Source organism: Watersipora subatra, chromosome 2 (assembly GCF_963576615.1).
Source record: "Watersipora subatra chromosome 2, tzWatSuba1.1, whole genome shotgun sequence".
In the NCBI taxonomy this organism is placed as follows: domain Eukaryota; kingdom Metazoa; phylum Bryozoa; class Gymnolaemata; order Cheilostomatida; family Watersiporidae; genus Watersipora; species Watersipora subatra.
In genome coordinates this window covers 61,163,213-61,182,365 of record NC_088709.1, presented here as the reverse complement: position 1 = coordinate 61,182,365, position 19,153 = coordinate 61,163,213, and the positions used below count along the sequence as shown (strand labels likewise).

Genomic DNA, 19,153 nt, shown 5'->3' with positions numbered 1-19,153 from the left:
AGAATGGTAAATCTATATATATTTCTCAAAGTATGCCCGTATGTATGCATTCCGGCTATAGCTATTAAGTTCTTGAAATAAAAAACCTGAATCGAAGAAGATTTGATCTCAGACCCAACCATTCACCAGTCTGACACCCTACCTAATAGGCCACAGAAAATGAGTTGATAGCTTGTCAATATAATTCACTATATGGGAGCACATACCCAACGGCTTTGCATACCATGCAGGGTGATTTCATAAGTGATTGTAATTCATTAGCTTACTAAAATTATCCATTAGCAATCTGCAAAACTGATAGCAAGTGGCAGGCAACTCTTATTATGTCTCATTGTTTCTAAGCTGATTTTCTTAATACGAGGCAACGCCGGGTTGCACAGCTAGTTTCACTATAATGTACAAGTATAATTTTTTTCATGTTTTTCAAATAAAAAAAAACATTGCACAATTGTACTATGTTGTAGCATAAAAAAGTAATTGACTTGACGTGTAATACTTCTACAACTCCCAGTGTTTTAATTGAATACCGCTGAATCATTCTAAAAAGCATTTTGATGGACGGACAAGTTTGTAAGTTTGTATAATAACCAAAATCTGGTCAATACAAGTTTGCCAAATACACTTAAATTTGGACTTATGTGGTTTTCACAAAGCTGCCCTATTTAACATATCTGTAAAACCCAAACCCACTTAGCCGAGTCTATAACTAGGTGAAAGAGCTTTTTAACTGGATTATCATTTAAGTACTTTGCAAGCTAAAAAAAAACTATCGCTCTATAAATTACATCGAAAAAACGGTATATACTAAAGCCATGAACGTGTACAATTAAACCTTTAGAAAGTCACCGTCACATTTAAGCTTGAGAGGTAAATCGCTAAAATTAATAAATAATTGAAAACAATGATCATTGTTCAACTGACTTCATAATTGCACTGTAAATAAATACAAATCTTAACATACATAAGGAGTCATAAATTTAAAATGCGTTATCACAAACTTACTGTCCAGGGTTGACAGAAACAGGTAAAATCTTTTAACGTTTTGTAGTTGCTGAAGTCTGGCTGTCACGGAAATTCCAGAACGATGCCGGATAATAGGCGAGGTACCAATAAATATTTTAATTTTTTCACGGTCGCTTATAAATAATAGCGCAATATTTCGGAACCGAAGCTATAATCTACGAATGTAAATTTGACAAGATATTTTTCCGTAAATCATGATTGATTAGCGTTAGACGTCAATGGGTGACCTTGTCTTTAGTTACGGGTTTTGCAGTAAATGTTGCGAGCTGTTTCAACGGCGTCTCCTTTACGATCTCAAAAGATTGCGTCCGCGATATCAACTACAAGTGGCAAGTGGAATTGGTCGCCTCCATATCTGCGAAGGAATGATGAATGCTACAAAGTACAAGGATGTTCTGCAGACCAAGATGCTGCCAAGTGCCAGAACCTTCTTTCAAATGGATGACTGGATGTTTCGGGATGACAATGCACCTTGTCATCGTGCAAGATTGGTGAAAAGATGGACGGAGGAGAATGAAGTGAGAACCATTAATTGGCCAGCCCAATCTCCAGACTTGAACCCAATAGAGAACTTATGGCAGAGGATGAGTTGCATCATAGCGAAAGACAAGCCAACCAACAAAAGAATGCTGATAGAAAAGATAATCAGAGCATGGCATCACATTGTGACTGCAGAAGAACTGCAAAATCTGGTCAGCAGCATGCCAAGACGCTGTCAAGCTGTGATCAAGAACAAAGGCTGGCCTACCAAATATTAATGGTAACCCCAGCAAATTGACAACCCCAACGGCCCTTTTCAGGGCCACCATCTATTTACAAGAGTTGTTCAAATTATATTTCAGGAATATCAAAAGCTGAACGAGCTGAAAGTTCAATAGAAATAGATAAGCAAATTTTCGTTTTTTTTATTCATATCAGTTGCATATGCCTTTCGACTGAGATAAAAAATAAGTATGGATTGTTATGTGATGGAAATTTGCTTCATATTAATCAGTAGAAAATTCCGCATCTAATGGTATATGGTTTATGATAGTTTTTTGTAAAACTAAGTCAGTAAATCATTGCTACCACCAATTGTCTCTTAAAATGTGAGGTGGTCTCATAATTTCTGACGGCACTGTAGTAGCGGAAAGTATATATTTAACCCCTCTTAGCCCTTATTGTGAATAAATCATTATAAGCTGATTGCTACGTCGTTGCACAACACAAAATGCTTGGTTTTTTCTAGGAATAACATAGATTCCTGTTTTTGAATCGGTCGCTCTCATTTAATAGAAACTATTCAGCGTATTTCTTACCCGGATCAATGGTATACAGTGTAAATTATTGCTCGGATTTACTGGCCAACTACCATTTTGTTTACAAAATACATAGATAAGCGCAGATTAAAGATTGCACTCGCATTTAGGCGTAATTTTAGATAGTTCATATATGTTCCAGTAACTTAAAAAGCACAGTTTTTTCATAGAATATGAAAAACAAAATTACCCAGCCAAATACTGAAGTAGGCCTACAATTAATTATTTAAACATTTTAAAACTATTTTATTTATAATGACTCTGTTCATAAACAGCCCAGGGGTCGCTCAATTATCTAATAGTTTTAAACACCTACTTATTTCTGTATATGTACACTAACAATTTGAGATTATAAGCTGCTACTAATGTCAGAGATGTGAATACTTCAACAAAAATCGTAACTGCTCATTGATGAGTACTTGCTGATGAAAAATACATTGCAGTTACAGTGAACATTTGTCTAGATATTTATGTAGCTGCATTAGCGATACAGTAGGAAGCATTTCATGTTCATGCAGTATATTTGCATTATGTTTTCAGCATATGCAGTATATCTATTTTGTAATGCACCCTAAAGTACTAAGTACAATACAAACACCCTGATTTCATCGATCGAGTTGGTAGTAATACTTGACTTATTATTCCAAAATGATTCGGGTGTTGGAGCGCAAGTTCCTAAGCTTACTGAACATAGAATTCAACAATTCTGAACAATGCAGCATGATTGATTTAAAAGCCATTAGTGTCTATATATCCAGTCTCAACTTCACAGTAATGCGCAGTGGTAGCACACATGCGGTTTCATGTTTTGCAAAATGCACATTCACAAAATTAGTTGCCAGGTTTTGCGTAATGCGTATTGGAAATAAATCCACTGTAGGTAGCAAGGGGCAATTTGTGGTAAGATTGAATTCGCAGTCGTAGTGTGTTTGCATTACATAGAAAGCTGTAATACATTGCAAAGTTACTGTGTACTACGATGATACAATACACTTTTAACGCGTTACACCTTTGTTTCTATTTCAACTTCCCTCTATTTACCTTATCAGCTTTATAACAATGATAGACCATCTTTTTATTAGGTGTACTCACACAAAAATTCATGCATACATTACGTGTTGTTGTTATTTGAAATGTGATGGAATACCTCTCATTTTTTATTGTTTACACATTATTTAGACCAATTCAACATAGCTATGTATTTTCTGTCCCAGAAGTCTTTGTATACATAGCCACTTTATCACTTCAGTCGATTGGTAGTTAGAGATCAACTGAGTTTTTTTTACATAAGTTTTGCAAATGCAATGAGTTTTTGGGGTGTGCTATTTCACCCGCAAATTATTTTTATTTTTGTAAATTGCTAGATTTCAGTATAGACTTTCAGTCTGAGTTTAATATTTTTATGCAGCGTATGTCAAATTTACATTTCAAATAAGCGAGGTACCACATACTCAAGAAAAGTTACCACTAAGTTTTCTTACTTTATAGCACTGATTAATAATTTTTTAAATATGTGATTTATTGTGGCTATTGATTTTTATATGGATGCACCTCCACTCTGCACTTTTTAACTATATATTTAAATCATAGGTATTTGATTGCTGCCCATGTGATGCTTTCTATAAGTGCATATGGCAGACATTTTTTTGTTTCTATTATTGCAAAAAAGCTGAAAATCTGATAGTTTTATGAGTTTTTCATATATAGTTTAATTTAGACAAAATCAATTGCTAAGTAGGAACTTTTGTTAATTCTCTAGGTATTATAAGGATGTTACTACGTCTTACTAAAAGGTTGTGTGACAGCAAACTGTAATACTTTTGAAACGTTAACCTTTCCACCAACACGATATGTATTCAAGCCAACAAGCATGCTCTCACTAAGCAGGTTTTTATCCGTTTGCCATAACGACGTACATTTTGTAATGCATCGCTCTGATATTCAACATCACAAATATATTAAAATGCAGCTTCTATTTAATTTAGTTGTATTAATTTCCTTGTTATCAATCTTTGAATATATATTCTATTAAGGTAATTAGTATAAGGTAATAGTTGTACAGGTGAGGGATGTACTGTTTTTTATCCGCTTGCCACAATGAAATACATTTTGCAACATAACGCTCTGATATTCAACATTACAAATATATTAAGATGCAGCTTCTATGTAATTTAGTTGAATTAATTTGCATGCTAGTCAATTTGTGACTTGATGGTCTATTAGGCTAATGAAGCCAATATTTTTTGGCAAGGAAACAAGGAGCATGGCCTGCCCATTTTAACAAAGAGGGTTAACATTACTCAAGAAAAAAAAACTGCTAATAATATGTTGCTAGATGCGTACAGTATTCCAATTAGGCAAATACTGGTTGCCTTCATTTTTAAAAGTAGAAATTTTTTTTTTGCCCTGCAGCGTTACTTGCTAATTCGTCAAACAGCTGAAAAACATTTTCATTAAGAAAAACCTAAATGTCCATACAACTAAATAAATTCTTATTTGAGGAAACTTTTCCTCACTTGAATAAAATCGCCGACCTTGAACCTCTCCCCAAAATAAAATGCTTATGTTTACCTAATAGTCCAGTATAACTGATATGGTTGTATGTAGAGCCTTATGTACAGTGGAATTACTTTAGTAAAATTTTATTGCATCATATACTGTGCATAGTACTGTAAAACTTCAACTATTTAGCCTGTGAGAAAACACTGTAGTTTAAATACAAAAAACTCAAGCAAATATTTATTCATACTCTGAATCAGCAATGAACTTGAGGTGGTGTATGTTAATTAGTGGTGATTAGTGGTTTTTTCGGCAGAAAAGTCTGGTAGTTGATAATCACATTCAGATGGCAAAGGTGAATGAAGGGGAAGGGTTTGCTATATTTGTAAATTTTCACAATGTTTGTACCAGCAGGCTTGACGAACTAATCAATTTTTCCTTGTTCGCATTGCTGATGTTGTCTACATGTGATAGTTTATCTGAAGACTCTACAATGTTGATAATATTGATGGATATCACTTTCTGGTAACAAATAGATGTAGGGAATAAGATTATCAAATGGTGCCTATACAACAGAGAACTTGTGTTTCAGACGATTTGGTTACGGCAAGCAATGTCCATCTTACCCTATGCCATGACACCTTAACGTGTTTTCTCTCAGTGAATCTTATGCATGGTCAGTACCATTGAACAATGTTCGATAAGTTGCAGTCAATAGGTTATTGTTGTTATGGTTCTACCTCTGTATTATCAAAAGGTGTTTTGATATAAACTACTTAGCTTGCTGAAAACCAGAGATAAGTTATTAATATCTGAATATCAGTTTGTTATTTTGGCTTACCCAGTGTTTTTCAACATTTGTGTTGATAAATGTTTTATTATTGAAGTTATACAGTTTCATAAAACATGTGCTGGAAGATAATCGCCTCAAATTATTAATAATGCAATAATTTTCTTCTGAGATTCGCTTTACTCTGTCATACTGATCTACTAACATTTGCTGTTTATCGTTGTAATATTTTACAACTCCTATTTGAAACTGAACCACCTACAAAGGGGATACCATCTAACATGAACAGTTTTACAAAATCTCATAACTAGCATCTTTTTTGTGCCACTTTATAGTGAACCTTACTGATCTATTACTCTGTGTTGCTGAACTGCATCTGGTTACTCATTGACTCTGGTCTTTATAAGTTATGTCCAGTTTGATGAGTGTCTAAGTTCAGTTCCAGCTATTCACATCCAATGTATAAAATTTTAAATACATTGTAATTAGCATATCCATTACTGGCTGTACAATATTGGCTAAAATTGTGTCTTTTTACCTCAACTGTTTTTACCTCAACATTCACTTAAGTTTGTGCAAATATTGCTGGTCTTTCTAGAATGATCACTTGTTGAACTCTCTTGTTCCTTTTTTACACTATTTTTTATAACTACTGATGCCTGGGCTGTTTATATTAAATACTCATGCGGTTGTTTGTTCTATGCATTGTCACACCTGTTTCAGTCGTCTGCCTTTTGTTCTGTCATAAATAATGTTGTACCTAGTAATAACTACGTTGTTTCCCAATTCTATTTTGATACAAATTACCTGTGATGTCCATGTCCATAGCTGGATGGGTATGTAGAATGTATGATGACATGAGGTATGTATGATTCAGAAATACTACAAGTTTATTGAGACCAAGAGACTCCAATCATCGATCATAGTTACTGTCAATGGGCATAATCAATCGAAGGCGAAGGTTCTTTCGTTTTTCCAATTTCCTATATTTCTATCTGGCTAATATGGAAACCAGCAATGAGCTGCATGCAACAATAAAGGTATGTCTTGCCGCGCTGAGTGGATAATTCTATAATATTAGGTTTTATAATATTGTTTGGAAGGCTTTCTGATAACCTATTGGTATAAAAAAATGTACTAAATTGCTTGAAATATTAACGCTTACGTTAAAAATTTTACCCTGACGTGTAAAATTTGCAAAACTATATTGACCATGTGATGACAAACTCTGTAGGATAGTTTGCTTTCCTCATGCTAGTGAGCCAATATGCTATGAATATATATCTCACAATGCTGACAAACCACATAGAAAATCAATAACATTTTTCAAACTGATTCTTAAAAACAATTTTCTCAAGTACTGACGTAAGTGTTTCATGGAGCAAAATCTGCAGTTTAAAAGTTGTAATATTCGATTTTTAGGCATCTTATCTCCGCTGCCATAGTTGCCACCAAAGAATAATGTATAGGCCAAGAAACCAATTAATATTTACTCTATATCAGTGTCAGCCGTCACACCTTCCACAAGCTTGCTCTGAACAGATAGGTTTTTTTCTGCAATATTGACCTATCGTCAGCTGACGTACATTCAGAAACAGGTATCTTTTCAAATTATAAAATGAGCAAACTCAACACAACTTTTTGTAGTGCTTTAAAAACATATTGGTGTTCCATTGGTTTATTTAATAAAGTACTAGTTAAGGATTATAGGCCAATTTTAAAATGCATGTTTATGCAGTCATTACAAATGAAAATTTACTAGGGCTCAGAAGATTAGTTGACTAGCGTGAAGGTTGACCATTGATAAAGTGTTTAGAGTCTATGACAATATTTGAAAGATGCGGAATAAAAATGTTATTCTCACCCCATCAAACTTATCTATCACACTTTCAATTTACTGTGAAAGATTTACATACACTTTGAGTTTAACCAAAGTTACAGGAAAAGATCTAGAAAATGCTGGCAAAATTGAGATACCAATTGAGAATAATGCTGAGTAGATAATTCTAAATTATTAGGTTTTATAATACTGTTTGGGAGGCTTTCTGATAACTTATTGGTATAAAGAAAATATATTAAATTGCTTGAAAGGTTAAAGCTTACATTAAAAATCTATCACCAAACTATTTTGACCATGTGGTTACAAACTCAGTTAAACAGCTGCTCTCTTTATGCTAGCGAGTCCAGATGCTATGAATATATATCTCGCAATACTGACAAACAACATAAAAAATCAATAGCATATTTCAAAATGTTTCTTAAAAACAATTTTCTCAAGTACTGACTGAAGTGTTTCAGAGAGCATAATCTGCAGTTATAAAGTTATAACATTCGATTTTTAGGCAGCTTATCTCCGCTGCAATAGTTACCACTAAAGAATAATGTATAGGCCAAGCAACCAATTAATATTCAATCAATATCGGTGTTAGCCATCACACTCTTTGCTAGCTTGCTTTGGAAAGATTGGGTTCTTCTGCAGTATTGAACTATCCTCCAATGACATACATTTTAAAACAGGTATAATTTTAGAATTATACAAAGTTGCTAAGTTACCAGGATCTTTGTGATGCTTTGGAAGACATATTTGAGTTCTATTTATTTATATTTTCAAAAAATCACTAGGTAAGGATTCTAGACCAATTTTAAAATGCATGTTTTTGCAGTCATTACAAATTAAAATTTAATATGGCTCAGGAGATTGGTTGACTAGCATGAAGGCTGACCATCGCTGAATTGTTTAGAGTCTGTGACAATATTTGAAAGATACGGGATAACAATTATATTCTCACCACCCCAAACTTGCCTATCAAATTTTCAATTTATTGCGAGAGGTTAACATGCACTTTGAGTTGAGCCAAAGTTACTGGAGAACATCTAAAAACTGCTAGCAAGTTTGAGACACTGAAGGAACATATATATATTTATATATATACTATATTTATATATATATTTATATATATATAAATACAAAGATGAAACATTTTTTAGCAATGGTTTATGACTAAAGGTTTTATACTAAGTCTCTTCACAATAGCATCTGATGATTATTGATGATCTGATGATCATTCTGCATGCAGTATAAAACTTTTAGTCATTAACTATTGCTAAAAAACTTTTCCATCTTTGTATTTATACAGGCTCGGTAGACAACTTTGAGCTCTATATCAGTGAAGTCTCAACTATTATCTGTATATATATATATATATATATATATATATATATATATATACATACATATATATATATATATATATACATACATATATATATATATATATACATATATGTGTATATATATATATATACATGTATATATATATCTATATATATACATATGTATATGGTTTCTTTGCCGCGGTTAACCCATATGGGTGGTAATTTTTGCTCTAACTCAGGTCTCCTAGCAGAGACCTGAGAGTTTGAGCACTCAACCATTTTTTGAACCAGTAGCCCATTTTTTACTGCCTTTTTTGTCCTGGTTCAGCTACAGGCAGTGCGGCCTTTGATTGACCGGGCGACGTCTGAGCCAGCATGGCTTTGGTTATTGCACTCAGCATTGAGGCTGTAGACCATATACAGGCAAAGGTCTTGTCTTAGGACCTGCCAGAAGGGTGCAGCTGTTGGGATTTGAACCTAGGACCCATTGCTCACTGTCCTGTTACCTTACCAACTGCACCATCTGTCGAGTATATACATATTTATATTTGTATATATATATACATATATATATATATATATATATACATATATATATATATATATATATATACAGTCAAACATGGATAACTCGAACTTCAAGGGACCGAACAAAAGTGTTCGAATTATCAGAGCGTTCAAGTTATCAGAGCACTGTCACAAGTCCATATATTTACTTATTTATTAGTAGATACATGTACATATACAAACTATAATATAAATCAAAAGCACAAATGGCTTGTTTCAAATTAAATGCTTCTAATGTAAAGTTTAAAACGTTTTCATGAAAAAGTATAGAGATTTTTCTATCACTTGAGATTGGTTTGTTGTTTGAGGTGATGTTATTGCCAAGACGTTTTTCAGATTGACATTGGCAAAACTTGATCGTTGTTGAAATGCTCAAAAGAAAAGACATTTTTTTCTTTTGGAGTTTTACCCACGATCAATTTTGCCGTTTTTTCTTGAAGTTTATGCAGATTACCTTACTTTACCTGGGATTCCTTAAGAGCAACACTCCGGGGCAGTTCAATTAGAAGTTTTACGAGGTTTTACGGTACATTCTATATCACTCACGCTTTTTAATAGATACTTATTGAATGTTCACACGTATTCTGTGTTTAGGTCAAACGATGAATAGTTTTTTTGTAGCTCAGACAACGTATACGTTTAATTACAAGAATTTTTAAGACGATTTAAACATTCAACATTCCGACGTTGATTCAACACGGAATCAACGTCGGAAAACTATTCATCACAGGCTAGCTGGGTTATGCCACGCACTCAAGGATTTTCGCCACGCACATACAAAACAAAAACAACATGCGATTTTTGTTTTGTATGTGCGTGGCGAAAATTCTTGCACGCGTGACCCGGCTAGCCCGTGCTATTCATCGTATCGCAGTATAAATCAATTTTCACCAAACTTTTAGAAAAGTCGTTGACAAAAATATTTTGCCGATGGTGGTAATAACGACGCTTATGAATTACGAAAAGATGAAGTTTACCTCTATGGCTTTGAATAAAGTGATTTTCTAAAGCGATAACAACCGTTTTGGTAGCCGTTGGGCAAGAAAACAGTTCGAATTAACAGTGTTGAGTTCGAGTTATCTATAGCAATTTATCATTACGTGGGAACGGACCAAAGGAAATGTTCGAATTAACCATGTGTTCGAGCTATCCGTGGACGAGTTATCCATGTTTGACTGTATATATATAGTGAAATGTATCATACTTAGAACTAAAATCAGAGTGCTCAACATAAGATGGAGCAGTATAAATTGGAAATTTAAATAGTTCACTTATCTTTGTTCAGCTACTGACAGTTTCTGAAACTGTCAGTAGCTGAAAAAAATATAAGCGAACTATTTAATTTTCCAATTTATATATTTAACTTGCTAATCAATTTTTTATTCTAACCTTTCACTGCGGCTTCTGAAACAGATTTTATTATACTAAAGGTTTTTGATATTCAATGTAATGCTTACGAAAGACCGAAGTAAATGCCAATCATATTCATGTTTCAGTGATCCTTAATACCTCCTGAAACTCACCAGTGTTTATCAACAACTCGCTACAGTCTGAGAAGAAAAGAAAGGTCATTCTCAACAGATCCTCTATATTTGATTCACTAATATTCAACTTTGTCAACCAATCTGACCCAGCGGATCAAATACTCGGTGGGTTCCATATGTTAGCATGTATTTGAGTTGTATGTAAATATAGAAGAATGTAATCTTGAACTCCGAAAGTTGGGTTAGTTGGGTTGATTACATTGAAAATAGTTTCAAAAATTTATTTAAGCTTCAAATGAGTAATCCAATAGATTCTAGTGTAGGTAATAGTTCTGAAAAAAAGGAAACAATACTGTTCTCAAATAAAGAAAACAGATATAATAGGTAAAGAAGCAAAAAATTAGGCTAAATTATACAAAAATCATTATAAAATATTATATACAATCAAACACAACCATAAAAATATATGGAAAAGTCAAATTATTTAATTTTAATTCTCCATGTTTTCTAAACAAGATCAAGTTAAGCTTTTCTCTCAATCAACATTTTAGTTGTGTATGTTTTATCACCTCTACCACAAAGAATCAGCATGTACATATTTCCTTCTACGCATGTGAAAAGAACAACTCATATTTAATTGTTGACACAAAGTTTGACCAGTCTTACGTGCAGTTGTCTCTATCCTTGTATCTGCTTGAACATAATTAACTTAAATGTGGTCCTAATGTCAAAAGAAAGTATTGGAAAAAACATGCTTTGTATGTAGAGTTTGACTGTATTAGTTATAATGTCTGATGTGGTTCTTAAAATATTAGATAAATGGAGGCTGAAGTAGAATAAAACGTTTTTGGTTTGGTGCGGTTACAGCAAATATTATTATTATCATTATTTCGTTGTTGTTTTACATGATGTATAAATGGAATGCAAAGTTGTGTAAATGTTTACACCGAGTTCAAACATTGAATGTTTAAAAACAGTTAACCGTGTCTGATAACAGATAGAGATGACTGCATCTGTAAATTCAAACACAAACTTTAAAAACTTTAGGAATACAATCAGCTGGTATGAAAACTTGATTATCACTAAACTTAGGTAGATGATGAACATTTGTACTGCTGATGATAACTCTATTATATTATACCGTACATTATATACACTCTGTTTGCAGAAGATCTGTTCAGTACAAGAACCGTCAATTCCAGAATCAAGGCTAACGCATACATAATGAACAACACCACTTTAGATGCATCATGTTCTAGCGAAGGGCATAATTCTGTTTACTCTGCAATAACAATATTTTTTAACATTCTGTTTGTTGTTGCGAATGTCATTCATATTTGTATCTTAGGTACAACCGCAAAACTGCCCAAGCAAAACTATTTCATAATTCTTCTTAATCTGTCACTAACTGATATTATTGTTACCAGTGGCCATATTCTCCACGTCAGTCCACTTTTACGGACTATATCTCAGCCAAGTCGTAATTATGCAGACACTGGCATGCAAGGTGTTCTATTGGCTGTTAGCAAATGTCGATACGATTTTCTGACACTAGCGAGTATTGACAGGTATTACGCCATCTGTAAGGCATTTCAATACAAAACATGCAAACCGTTGAACAACATTGGCAAAGTGTCAGTAGCAATTTGGATTTTTAACTTCATAGTAGAAATTACTGCCACAGTTGTGTTCCCTGACCTCGTTTGCTTATTCAATGGAAGAAGCAATACGAATGTTCCGTTGTCAGAAAGTATAGCTGTTCTGGGCTCAGTAAATGCAATGTTTGTTTTTTCACTAATAGTCACCACACTATGTCTCACAGCAGTGTTCAGAGAAATAAAAAGAATGAAAAAACGAACATTACAAAAAGAAGATCTGCTGTTGATTAACACCTCGCGCTACATAACAGGAACCATTGTTATGTTTTATATGACCGTTGCTCCGATGGTTGCTATTCTACCAGTATACTTTACTAGGTTTCCTAAACAAGAGCTAGTATTGTATGCATTTATACAGGTAGTGTACTGTTTGCAAGCTTTATATGGAGTGGGTAACATTGCCCTTTACGCGGTTTTAAATCCTGAATATGTTTCTAAGGTAAAAAGAATCTTTATACCATTTTGTTTGCGCAAGATCAGCCCAAGTGTAGAGTGATTTCACAGAACCCTTTTGCTTGCCTACTGTATCTTGAAATAATGACTTGTTGAAAACTGTATTACCGTAAATATTGTAATATTCTTCTTAGTATTTTGTAGTTAATCAACCTACTATAACTATATCTGCGTATTCATCTACATGTTTTGGTGCCAAAGTCCATTCATTGTCTGCGCCCTGTATTGCAATTTGAACTATTGTATGCTTTTTTGGAATGTCAGTCAACTTATTGTATGCTTGTTATATTACAATAAAACACTATTGGTGTTTTTTAAAACTTGGCAAAGTCAGTTGATTGAATTTAATGTATGTTTAATGCACGCTATTACTCAAACATCAGCTCTTAGTAAATATGACTAAAATTGATGACTGATTTACCACTAGCCTTGCTAATTGTTTTCAGTTGATGAAAGAAGTCTAAGCAACATCAGTAAAACTGATATCACTTTTAGCAGCTTGATGCTGCAAATGACTTGAGCCAGCTAGACTAGCTAGTTTGAGAAATGATATTTTTGAACTTTTAAAAGTCACAGAGGCTTTGCATCAACAGGGAATTACTCGTATGAAAGTTATTTGCATCAAACCAGGACATACCAAGTTGAGGCACTTTGATACATGCATTGCATATTAAAGTTATTGCAAGTCTATGCAAAATATCTCATAAGAATACACTGCATTGGTTTCAATATATAGTGCACGCCCAACTACATATGTAGTATTGCTAAACTGCTAACTAAAGAAAATTTCGCTGGAGATAAAAATTCTGTGCAGGAAATTGATAATATATTTATGAGGAGAAAATATTAATTTAGCTAACAGTCACTACAAACGTGTACATATATTATGCAACAAAGTTCTTCTGACCAAACTCGCAAGTGATTAAATAGTGTTACGTAAGTACAAATTACAGAAATGAATCCGATGAAGGGTTTGTATGTAGATAACTCCTGTCATGCTAGCAAGAAGAGGATAACTCCTGTCATTTACCTAATAGGGTTAGTTGGAATTGGTAAACGATGTAGGATCGCTCAGGTATGTAGAAGTTACAGCAATTTGTTTTATCTCTGTATGGTTAAACACGTCTTATTATTTTCCAGTTTGTATTATCTCTAGCGATAGTCCGGTCAGTTTACATGTGTTTTTGTTTAGTTATGTTCAATTGTTTGTGACTGCATTGTTTAGTTAAGCCTTTTGATTAGTTTGTTTGATAGTGAATTATCTCCCAATCTATGTGACTTTCTGACTTTTGTGTGATTTATTTTATTATAATGGCTTAATAAATTACATTTTTGTTTTGGTAATTTTTTTAAAGTTGGCAGCAGTTGCTTTTTAGAATTGAATGTTTTGACAATTTGATTAGTAAATTTCCACTTGATAAGTTTTTATTGTTTGCATCTAATACCATTTCACGTGTTGAAAGCCTGAGCAGCTAAACTTCATAGTTCAGCTGTTGAATACTTTGCGTAGATGGCAACTGGCAAGGGAAGATTTATTGACTGTGCCATAAATTGGGATATAAATTCTTTAAGCCCATCTTTTGGCAGTTTTGAAAGCAGAATTGTATGACGTGACATCTTGTTGTCTGGTGCATTTTTGCTTTGACATAGGTGGATTGTTTGTGTGATTTTATTTATAGCTACATGTACTTTGTGCTAAAGCATCTTGGAAAGGTTTGACATGTTTTTGCATTGTTGTTCACTGTAAGTTAGGTGGAATAACTATTTGTTGATGCTATCTGAATGGTTGTCAGAATTTTGGGTATATACATGTAGTTGGTTCGCTTGTAGACATAGACAATCGTGTGACCTGACCTGGTTTCAACAATGATTTAAAGATTTGTCTTTTGAATGAGCAAACAAACAATAAAAAACAACAAATAATTTTGGCAAAAAACACTTTTTGGTGTACTCATTAGTAACTTAGTAAACAATTATGTATTTGTGGCTCCTCATTTAGCATCTCAACATTTTTGATATATCGGTGTTTGATATAACATTGTACATCTCATATTGACTCATGGTACATGATTGTGTGCAACAAGTTTGAATTTCACTTATGTATGCCAGTCTGAATCACATTTTCTAATATATTTTTGTAAGTTACTAAGTAAAATAACGCAGTGCCAGACTGCCAGCCGTGACACTCCAAAACCTCCCCTTATGTCACCCTTACTCCACCTACACGTTTTACCAGAAAACACCGTAGTGCCAGACTACGCCAGTAGGGTTACTCATGAGTCACCAAGACTCAGAAAGACTCTTAACAATCCTTTCTCGCTACGACAGCACAGAGTCACAAGCTACGCGAACGGAGCTTGGATTCCCAATGACAACATGGCCGTTCTTACTCGTCCGGTGGCGCATGCCCACGAACCCTTCCGAGCTATCGGCGGGCACCACGTGACTACTAACTCACATTTCCCCCAGCTTTTAAGAAGCTACCAGCTATCCCTCATAGTCATCCAAATACTGGGGACGCCGTCGCTCTCGCTGCAACCGCTTGAGCATTAACGGTTGAAGCTCAGGTTCATCAGGATCTAAATCCCCTGACGGAACCCCAGCAGTCTGAGGCTCTTCATCCATGTTTTGAACTTCATCCTCAGCAGTCTGAGGACCGTCCTCCACATCCCCCTCCGAGACCTCAGCCACCTCACAGGGATGCAGCTGAGGCGGTGGGGGAGCAGCAGAACCGCGTAACCTATCTAGATTAGGCCGGCCGTCTTCGACCAGTTCATGGATGCCGTTTTCTCTACTACGGTCAGTGCCAAACCGCCGTTTGCGGACATCCCTCACATGCCTCGGCATGCCATCCACGCACACGTTGTGCTTTGAAACGACTCCGGTAATCACTCTCGGTGCCCACTGCCTAGTGCACGACGGAGTCAAGGGTTTCACCCACACCTCATCGCCGACAGCAAACTTGCCTTGACTGACCTCATCTAACCCGCGTAGATTGACGTCGAAAGGCACTCGCCATGAATATCGATACAGATTATTCGAGGGTACCGAACCCCCATCTGTACCCTTGCGAGGCGTGATATTATACCAGAACGTTGCCTCCTCGGGGCTAATTCTTCCCCTCTCGGCAATCCTCTTGATTGTCCGGTGATTCCTCTCAACGATTCCGTTGCCACTCGGGGCGTAAGCGGCACGAAATCTCAGAGAAATCCCCCACTCGTCAGCGAACTGTGCAACAGTTGCTGACCTAAACGCCATGGAATTGTCCATTAACAATTCGTCACAATGCCCTCGCTCAATTACGATCATGCGTAACTGAGCCACGATGTGCGCTGCCGTCTCACTTGGCAAGCGGCGCCAGATAGCGAAACGTGACGGCCCGCAATCAACCATGGACAGGAACACCTGGCCGCCATAGTGAGTCACATCTATGGCCACCCGGCACCAGTTCCCCTCGACAGCCAAGCTGCCTGTTTCCACGAGGTTCTCACCTCTCGGAGCCGGGTCAACGCGCTGACAGGCCTCACAGCCAGCCAGCTCGCGTTTGACCTGCTCCCGTGTCAAGTCACTGCGTACTTGCTGAGCAAGGTACAGTGTTCTCTCGACACCCAGATGGTGAGGCAAATGAGCCGCCCACACAGCATCCCCGAGGGTCTCGCCGGTGAAGATGGCAGCAGCCATGCTCTCGGCCTCGCCTCCACTCATCCCACGATGCCCGAGCCACTTCTTGGGCACCCTCGTCATCCTATCCGCCTTGTTTTCCACAGTAGGTACAAGACGCATAGTGACCGATAGGCCGTACTGGGTGATCGTATCACGGATCACCCCCAGCCGACGCTTCACCAGCATCTCTACAGCACCTTTCGTGCGAACACGATTGCGCCCGTCGATTGTATTTGACATCCAATTGACAACTGTGAGAGAGTCAACCGCCAAGGTGAAGGTCTTGAACCCCCACGCAATAGCCAGGTTAACACCTCGTCCCACAGCTTCCAATTCGGCAACATTGATGTGTGAATGGTCTGACTCCTTCCTCAGCCACGACGCATCCTCAACAATGCTGCCATCAACCTCGATTGCCACACCGAGGCCCAGAGAGCTAGCATCTGTCCACACAACGACCGAACCGTCCGGTCTTACGTGCCACGGACCCCTAACAGGGTCCTCCTGGCATACCCTTGTGTAAAGCTCACTAGCTAGCGAGCTGATCTCCTTTTCAACAGGGGCATCCCAGGCTCCGTTGCATCCCAGCCGCTTCAAGAAGCTGCAATAGGGCCGCAACCACCCAGCCACTGGGTAATGACCGACAAGTCAGCCACAAAACAAGAAAAGCTCTCTCTTGGTCAGCCCAGCTGGCTTAAGATGAATTTCGGAGAGTGCAGTTCCCCTCGACATCTGCAAATGTCCACGAGCATTTCCTTTCAGAGAAATGCCCAACAACCGCCCTCCATCAAGGCCCTCCGGCTCTTTCGTCACCAGTCCATACTTAGCAAAGTGCTTCCTCAGCTCCTCCACGCCAAGCACAGACTCCTGCACCACTATATCGTCGATATAGTGGTCAGTCCCTCGTCGAACCCGCTCGTCGAGCAAAAGAACCTTGCCTAGGATTTTGGTCATGATCCTAGGCGCACACGAAAGCCCGAAGCCTAAATGTGTCAGCGCATAAGGGACCCCCTTATACTTCACGACCTGGTATTTCCACAGGTCCTCCGAAACATGGATTTGTAGGTACGCGGACTTGAGGTCAACTACCCCAAGTCTGCCACGCAACTGTCTCCACTTTCGAATTTTCTCGCCGCGCACAGCGACCGCGTCACCTCCCGTGTGACTCTCGACAAACGCGTTCAGCTCACGGTAGTCCATGACTGGTCGCACTTTATCCTTCGTTGGTTGGAACACAGCCAAAAGGGGGATAATACCCTCAATGGGCCGACTCCACCTTTTCAACCAACCTTTTGAAATCCAGCTCTCAATTTCAGCACAGTACCGCTCATGCAGGTTAGGTGCCCGAGTACACTTGTACTCCGCGACCCGGGTCTGCAGTCCTTTCGGAGATTCCCCGGACCACCGCCAGCTAACGGTCCATCGGCCTTGGGCAAAAGTGGCAACAAAATCGGGGTCGTCGACTCGCAGTGACACCAGATCACCACCCAACCCCGACAACGTTGCCACCCTTGCCACTCCGCATGCGCAGCCAGTCCCAGTATCCTGCCCAGCAGGTACTCCACAGCATCCGTTCTGATAGGGTTTCCCCCCCTGACCGAATACTTCGCATCACTTCCTCTACGGACAGTGACGCCTCCCATGTGATCAATGACGTCGCCACCCAGCAAGCAGTCAACCCCAAGATTGCACAGCTTGTCCATGACGAGTGCCGTAACGCCGAAACAGTGTCCCTGTACACCGACGACCACCCGACACTGACCTTTCACATGAGACGCCTTACCATCCGCTGTCAACAGCGGGTGGCTCGGCCTAAGTCGGGTTGAGCCTGTCAACACCTGCGGACTTACCAGAGTCCTCTCGCTTCCAGTGTCAACCAGACACTGAAAACCGCAACCATTCAGAATTGCTCGAACGACCGGCATACGACTGCTCGTCGTAGGCTCGCCAGTCGCCCCGGACAGCCAAGGACTGTCCCGCAGTACACTCTTACTGCTTGCATGTGACCTCCAGCCTCCCCCTGTCACGCCAACGCCACCTCGGGTCCCCCTGATGTTATGGGACCCCTCGTAAGCCTGGCTTACACGATGTCCATATGAGAGGATGCGGCGCCCCGAGTTGCATCCTCCTGATGAAAACCCGGCTCATCCTCCGTGAGCCCTGCCGCCGCCCCAGGCGGTGGCCGTACAGGACAATCCCGTACAAAGTGCTCCGTGCTGCCGCACCGGAAACACCCGACCCTCTTGCCAGAAGAGGTCTTTTTCGCCCCCGTACCAGACGAAGGCCGCTTAATACGTGGGCAGTCCTTCACCCGGTGTGGACCCCCACATCGAAAGCAACTGTCTTTGCTTCCTGGCTGCTTGCTAGAAGCAACCCCCAACTGCTTGCCAGAAGCAGTCGCCGGCCGGTTACCAGAACTGGCCGCTGAGCTAATTGTTGAGGGGCGACCCTCAACAGCTCTCCGGGAAACCAACTTTCCCCTCACTCGGTTCAGCACTGAACCAAAGTCAGCAGTATACGCTTGATCGTGCGTAACTGCCCACTCGTAGACTGACTCGGGCA

General features: G+C 38.2%; 1 protein-coding gene across 1 annotated transcript; it reads right to left on the bottom strand.

Moving 5' to 3' along the window:
- Positions 1-15,415: 15,415 nt before the first annotated feature.
- LOC137388413 (uncharacterized) lies at positions 15,416-17,791 on the bottom strand. The gene is made up of 2 exons (XM_068074896.1): positions 17,370-17,791; positions 15,416-17,192 (listed from the first exon to the last, which is right to left on the bottom strand). The coding sequence occupies exons 1-2, from the start codon at positions 17,789-17,791 to the stop codon at positions 15,416-15,418; spliced, it is 2,199 nt and encodes a 732-aa protein (XP_067930997.1).
- Between the last annotated feature and the right edge of the window lie 1,362 nt (positions 17,792-19,153).

Excerpts from the sequence above, each read along its gene's own strand:
- LOC137388413 (XM_068074896.1), bottom strand. The coding sequence starts at position 17,791 with ATGGACTACCGTGAGCTGAACGCGTTTGTCGAGAGTCACACGGGAGGT. Across the intron at positions 17,193-17,369 it reads GAGGGCCTTGATGGAGGGCG|CTTCTTGAAGCGGCTGGGAT; the intron begins GTTGTTGGGCAT and ends GCCCTATTGCAG.